The sequence below is a fragment of the Micropterus dolomieu genome, linkage group LG02, assembly GCF_021292245.1.
Source record: "Micropterus dolomieu isolate WLL.071019.BEF.003 ecotype Adirondacks linkage group LG02, ASM2129224v1, whole genome shotgun sequence".
NCBI classification, from domain to species: domain Eukaryota; kingdom Metazoa; phylum Chordata; class Actinopteri; order Centrarchiformes; family Centrarchidae; genus Micropterus; species Micropterus dolomieu.
In genome coordinates, this window is record NC_060151.1 from 8989086 (window position 1) to 8996269 (window position 7184).

The 7184-nt window shown below is 41.5% G+C and overlaps 1 protein-coding gene across 1 annotated transcript in view; it reads right to left on the reverse strand.

Moving 5' to 3' along the window:
- Nucleotides 1–469: 469 nt before the first annotated feature.
- The window catches only part of LOC123985481 (trinucleotide repeat-containing gene 6B protein-like), a 22255-nt gene continuing 15540 nt past the window's right edge, over nt 470–7184 (reverse strand). The window contains exons 14-21 of the mRNA XM_046073021.1: nt 6584–6709; nt 6224–6391; nt 5195–5341; nt 4317–4409; nt 3852–4067; nt 3461–3531; nt 2551–2690; nt 470–2459 (exon numbers count right to left, since the gene is read on the reverse strand). Of these exons, the coding sequence (XP_045928977.1) occupies nt 1886–2459; nt 2551–2690; nt 3461–3531; nt 3852–4067; nt 4317–4409; nt 5195–5341; nt 6224–6391; nt 6584–6709 (1535 nt within the window). The 3' untranslated portion in view covers nt 470–1885. The remainder of the gene's footprint in view (nt 2460–2550; nt 2691–3460; nt 3532–3851; nt 4068–4316; nt 4410–5194; nt 5342–6223; nt 6392–6583; nt 6710–7184) is intronic.

A 7184-nucleotide genomic window follows, 5' to 3' on the forward strand; every position in this document is an offset into this window, starting at 1 on the left:
CCACATTTGAATATATGGGGAAAAAATGTATGGTCTGTAATAACATTTTATTGGCAATATTATATCAACTTAACACAATGAAACCCCATGATTTCATCAACAAAGGTAAATAACTTCATGCAGTAAGCAGTGGCTTACTGTAGGATGACGTGGGTGTTAAATAGGATTGGTTTGTGGATGTAATGAGAGGGTGACAGATGGACATGCTGGCTTGTTTTTCTGCAGCCTTGTCTGTGAACAGCCTACTGCCTTCTCCTTCATGTAATTTCTTAGTCATTCTTGTATATGCACAAAGCATGGTTTTCATTGTCAACATAATATGCAGTTCTTAGTCGTCACATATGCATTATAGCATTAGGGGCAGTTTCAAACTAGGATTTGTTAAACAGAAGACAACATAAAAAAGCTCTTCAGCATCCAGAAACATTGAATTCACACACAAAATTACAAAAATGACCACAAGGACACATTTAGAAGCCAATACTTTCATCTTTATTAATCTTGTTCTCATTTGTTTAAATAAATTTTTCCTTTGTAAAATCTCTTAACGAAAACACTGAACAGGAGTGTTAAAGCCTGTCTTAATTTAAAACGAATACACAACAACAGAACATTAAAAATGCACGGTAACTCTTACTCTGCATCTGTAAACAACCCGTCCCACCCCTCCCACCCACTCACTCCACACAGTTTGATAAGATTTGGCATGTCCATTTTCTCAACGCATATGCCTTCAGCTCTTTGTGTCAATAAAATGTTCTTTTTTATTATTGCAGGTCGGACAATAAAAAAGACAATTCTGCTAAAAAAAAAAACAAACAACTTCAAATGAAAGAAAAAAAAGCATTAGTGCCAATATTTCTTAACACACAGTCAGCAGTATACTGAATGCACTCAAAACATTTTTGTATAGACCTTCTGTATAGTAAGCAGCCTTGCCCACATTATGACAGGCAGTAACATGCACACACACACACACACACACACATTATCCTCACATTCACACACACGCACAACAACTGTGGTGGTTTAATCCACTTACTTGGTCTCAGTCTCACTCATACTCATGTCCATATATGATACTGCACACAGTATCGACACGTGGAAAAATGCAACATAGCCTCAAACTGCCAGCAATTTAACATTTATCACTGCAACAGTAACAAACATGTTCAAGAGAGAATAACAGAGAAAGAGTGCGTGAGATACAACAGTAGGAGGTCAGCATTTTGAAAACAGAACAATGACATTTTTCAATATTTTCACTGTTCAAAAATTAAAACCATACATACAAACTGAAAAAACAAAACAAAAACTTAACATACACAGTAAGATACAGTTCTGTTTTCAATCAGAGCTGTTTGCATGGGTTTGGATTCGGTCTCCGCTTTTAAGGGGACATGAATACAAACTGCACTTTAACCTCACATCATGTAGTAGTTTTAAGTTCTCTTATACGATGAAGGTAATGCTGTTTACAGTGCCCATCTGTCTGAAGGCTTGTCTGTATTTGGTGTGTGCGCATGTGTATGTAAATCTGTTGAAAAGTCCACTATTTACTAAGCACATTGCAATCCAGTCAAGTCTCAGACCAAATGACTTTTCATTCTTTTTCAGGTTTCAAGTCTAAGCAGTTGAAATCTTCATCTGTGGGAAAAAAGGCTGTATACACATCTAACAGTCCCTGCATTTGTTTATATAATAGCTTAAGTCTGGCCACGAGAATGTGTGTAAGCATGTCTCACATTTCTGCTTGATGTGTGTGCACATTAATATGCATACCATGTAAATGTGTTTGTGTGTGTGCTATAGTAAGTACATTTGTATCCCAGTGTATGCTGTATCAGTGTGTCCAAACCTACACTTACAAATTGGAGGTGGCTCATCAGATGGAATCAGATCCTCCCCCCAGCAGGTCACCAGGCAACAATGCGGCAGGGCTGTCCATTTGGTGCCTTTCCTCCATTTGTGGTGCCCCCCACAGGCTGCTGCTGGGGTATCCCGCAGTCATGCCCCCCCAGAGCCCAGCCCTCCCAGACTCTACCCCCCCAACACCCCCTCCCTCCCCTGCCCCGTTGGTGCTCCACTGGGAAAATATCCCCAGCCCGGGTCCTTGGGCTGAAGACGTTTCTGAAGAACTGCCTGTACCATCGAGACTCTGCCAGGCAGAGCCAGAAGACCTTGCACTACCTAGAACCGCTGCCCCACTTTCTCCTCCTCCGCCACCATTTCCGTTTCCACCTGAAGTTGTGCCTGCTGCTGCCCGCTCATTTCCTGGGGAGCTACCTCCACTGCTGGCCACAGTTGTGCCTGTTCCAGATGAACCCTGCGTCCCACCGGCCGATGCCCCTCCTGAGCTGACCCCCTCTGCCCCTCCAGCCTGGGAATGTGCAAAATAGCGAGCGACTTCTTCCTCACTCACAAACTCTGCCAGAATTGTGGTGTTGCCCAGAACACACCTGACAGGGATTTACAAGACAAAGGCTCTTTAGATCAACAGGAACACAGTCAATGTTTGTGTGAGTTATTTTAAGTTACAGGTTAACCTACATGTGCAGTGCACCCTGGGCCTTGGCTGCTTCCTGCCGGCTGCTGTAGCGAATCAGAGCACTGCCCTGGGTGAGGCCGAGGTGGAAGGTCAGCAGGGGACCATGCTGCATGCAGATAGTCCTCAGAGTGGAGCCATCAATCTGCAGGGAGAGAAGGAGAAAGGTTAAGTGTAAAAGACTGTGTGTTATGTAACATAGCTGCAGTTAATTGTCTGCAATCTTGAGTCACCAATAATAGGGACAGAGAAGGTTCAAGGAATCTACATGGTTATGTGTATGAATAACTATTTATTAATAAGTAATGTCGTGAGACTATACACTGTGGCATTGTCATTCTGTAATTATGTCGCAATTTGAGTAAGATACAAGCACTGAGTAAGGCCAAAATGATTGTTGAAAAACTATTATAGTATAATAAAAATTTGTCTAGACATAATTAAACATTTCCAATCCTATGCTCATCCCTGAGCAGTGTCATATGAGTGTCATTTGTGCAAACCCTAATTGATTAAATGGCTCATCCAACTTCACAATCCAATTACATCTGGGTCACGCATCATTCAGTCTAATTTGCATAAGACACGCTAAAGGGGAATACACATGAATGAGCACAGCGATTAATGCTTTCAAATTTAAACCCTGACCAATCTATCTGGGCAGATGTATTACTTTATAGCCATGATAAATTATGCTGCAAGAAGAATTTAACTCTACACTGCTTGCACAACATGCTCCTGTTATGTTCTCTTCACCCTTCTGCACTCTCTCAGTTTATAAGCAAACAGGTGACACTGTTAATATTCACTTTTTCTACAAACTCCCTGATAATTGTCCGTTTTGTTTATAATTTTACTTTTTAAGTTTCCATCTCCCTCAACCTGATCCTCCCCCTTTTTCCCCTCAGTCTTTACCTGAGGGGTCAGGTTACTCAGCAGCAACCAGCAGCTTCCTCTGGAGGCAACACCATCGCTCCAAGCTGAACCTATTAAAAAAAAACAAAAAAAAAAAAAACCCAGAAAGATAAAAATAGAAACAGAGAGAAGAGATGACAGAATAGACGACAAATAAAATTAGAAGGGATGTCATAGTTGATGACAAATACAAAGATTATGCTGAAGATGTCCTTATTTACATAAAGACAACTTTTACGCAATGTTTTATGATACTGTACTGTAGACCTGAGTGACAGTATCTCTGTAAAAAAGCGACAATAAGATCTTACTCTATATGGTATACAGTTGAATTATAGGTTGACAAATGGTTTTGACATTTAAACACAAGTATTTTCCGTGTAAACAGCACCTGGCCCAAATCTTGACTCTTGATTCATCCCGCCCCCTCCCCAGCTCCGGGCCAACCGTGGGCCTCCGCTTCCCCATGGGGAGGGCGAGGCCTGCTTCTGATTAGTTAAGCCAGGAGGAGGGCGTGGCAGCTGTGAGCTGTTGCGATTGGTCTTCCACAACTTGTTTTGTCCGATGGGCTCTGGGGGCCAACTGGGCTTGTACTCAGAGTACTTTCCTGTAGAGGAAATAGGAATGTGGGGAAAATGAGTTTTGACAAACAGACCTCAGAAACACACAGCTAGCTCCTTTGGCGTCTTTGTAGAAAAGGCATAACTTTACACCAGTAAAATACACTGCAAACACATTATAGTAACAGAAACAAATACATTGAACAGAAAAATGAATTAATAAGATGGAGATTCAGAAATGTATACGCAAAAAGAAGTAAAGACTATATCAAAATTTAACAAACCAAAACATATACCTGTACTGTGTGCATTGCTGAGGGGGCTGTCTGAGGCACTATAGGGCCAGGCACCAGGTGAAGGCAGCGAGGTGTTGAGGGAGGGGTTTGGCCCTATGAAACATTAAAAGGTTACCTGAAAGCAACACATCCTGTGATAAACAAGATAAGGCAACCATAGCCAAGCTGGACTGCAGACAGCCTGTGAGGAACACTGTTTGTTAAACCATCGCCCTTAGACCTTCTATCAATAAATGGCACTGGAGCATGTTTTCAAGTTCTTCCAAAACTTATTTTACATGATTTAGAAAAGAAAAAAACGTTGACAATGCTACATACCTCACTTTGTGCATGTGTGTTAAACATGGAGCCATCAGTCAGAGTAAAACTAATTTTTTCTCGACAAAGCAAAAAGAAAACAATATGCTAATAAAAAGTTCAGCCTTATTTCTCGCTGTGTTAAATCAGTTGATGATGATGGCCACCACACTGGATAGTAGTAATAATTAAGACAACAGCGGCTCATTAGTCACCATTAAAATGTCCACCATGTTAGAGTGATAACGGTTAATGATTTATTGCTCAGCCGAAATCCTCAAAAAGAAATAGCTTTCAAAGTAACATGCTCTATTAACAACCTTAAGCCACAATAGATTAGATAGTAATATCTATAGATGGTAATATTTAAAAAAAAAAAAAATATTTCATTCAGTCTCTCAGCTTCATACTCTTTCCAGTCAAAAATTACTAATGCCATTACAATAGTAAGCCCCTGTAATCGATTCTTTGCTTTTATTTGGGGCCAAATTATTCTTGTGATTTTTGTGTGCTGTTTTAAGGACCAATTCTAATACCAACAACTATGCTCATCAAAATATTTGACACATTCAATCATATACCTATGTTGTCTCGCAGTAACTGGTGGTCAGAGTCATTGAGGCTCGGGGGTCCTGGGGAGCCAAGAACACTACCAGGGGTCATGTAGGGGTCAGAATCTGGGTCTCCACTACTCTGGATTCCCTTCCAGGGCACACCAGGCTGGAACTCTGCCATCAGAGAAAACAAAATTAATTAACTGAAATGATATGCTATATTCTCATTGTTACTTTTCATTGTCAAACACCAAAAGAACGCAAAAATAGCTGTGTTGTTGTGGATTTGTTTATTGGATTTGGGATGGAGTACCTAAAAGTTGACATGATCAGCAGTAAAACCTCTCTGTGCTGGCTGTGCCATTGTTTTCCTATGAGAAGAGCTGTGGCAACTAATGGTAGAAGCAATTCTCTTGGCGTTGCACACTACTCGAAGCTGCCACCGAGTACTAGGCTAAAAGTTCATATTATTTCAACTTTGACCTCAGTTTGACCTGCTGACTTTTCAAAGTGCAACCAATGAGATTACAGCTGTACATAGACAAAACAGCACATGCAAGCAGAAGAGATAGACATTGATGGAAGAAAAACTCATACTGTTTCAGACAATGATCTCAACCCGGAAAAGTAATGCACGGGGAAATGTTAGTCAGTGGGGGATACCAGGTTTGTGAATAGGCATATAATTTACAAACTTATGTAAGTCCAATATTGGCTTTACATAAAAGTTATTGGTGTATACCTGCGCTGCACTTTGCCTCTGTAAGTGTCTGCACTGTGCTCTGCGCGAAGAGCACATTTCTTATCATCTGAAGGCAACTTAAGGCTCCTCTTATCTTTAACATAACATTTGTACATAGTGAATGGCTATAAAAGTAGGAGCAAATTAATGGGATTAGCTTTAGGTTAGGTACTTAAATGAAAACAGCACATTTCTGAGATATGGAAGTATTCAGTCAGTATGCATGCAAAAACACTGCACACTGGACAGGCTGACACCTGTCCACTGTTTTCTACTGACTACTCTGTCTCTGTAGCAGAAAAAGACATGCTCACCTGGAGGCCAGCTGGATGTGGCAGGTTTGTGCCCCATTTTACTCCCAGGGGTCCGGTGCCAGTTGTCTGCAGAGCCTTGGTGGGGAATCCCCAAACCATCACTGCCAAGCATTTCATACTGGGAGTAAGGGGATCCTCCTCTCACTTTTATAGCACTGGGTAAAGGGCCTTGGGAACAGCACACAAAAGAGAAATAAAGTCAAACAGATTTATATGAATATGTTCCAAATCACTTTGATTTGCAGTGTTCATTTAGATACATTGTGAATGAAGGCGATTACCAATGCAATTAACAGCCATCCTAAAGTTTGAATTTTGCCTGTGCAAAAAAATCATGTTACGAGCCATCTGTTAACCTACCATTCTTGTGAAGTGTTGTGTCAGGGGGAGATGGAGCTGGGGAGTGTCCCTCCATCATCCATTTGAAGCGGGACTGCTGTCCTCCTGTGTCCTTCATCCCTCCCATCATGGGACTGAGCTCCAGTCCTGACAGGTTACCACCATTACATTTACTCATTTGGCAGACACTTTTATCCAAAGCGACTTACATTTGAGGAACAACTACAGATCTACAACTGACAATACATACTAGTAAGAGCAGCAATAAATACTAGTAAGAGCTCACAGTACATATCACATCAATGGGGTAGATACCTAGGGAAGGAAGTAAGAGTTAACAAAAAGTGCAATCAATACAAGATCATTGTAGGGGATAGAAGAAGAAGAGCACAGGAAGTGCATGTTAGAGGTTAGGAGTTAGAGGTGTTATAAGAGAAAGTGTTCTCGGAAGAGGTGAGTTTTCAAGAGCTTCTTGAGGTTAGAGGGGGACGCCCCTGCTCTGATGGCGTGTGGTAGCTCGTTCCACCATCGTGGTGTCACAGATGAGAATAGCCGGGACTGGGATTGCTTTGTGTGAAGGGATGGCAGAGCCAGGCGGCATTCGTTGGAGGAGCGTAGCGGC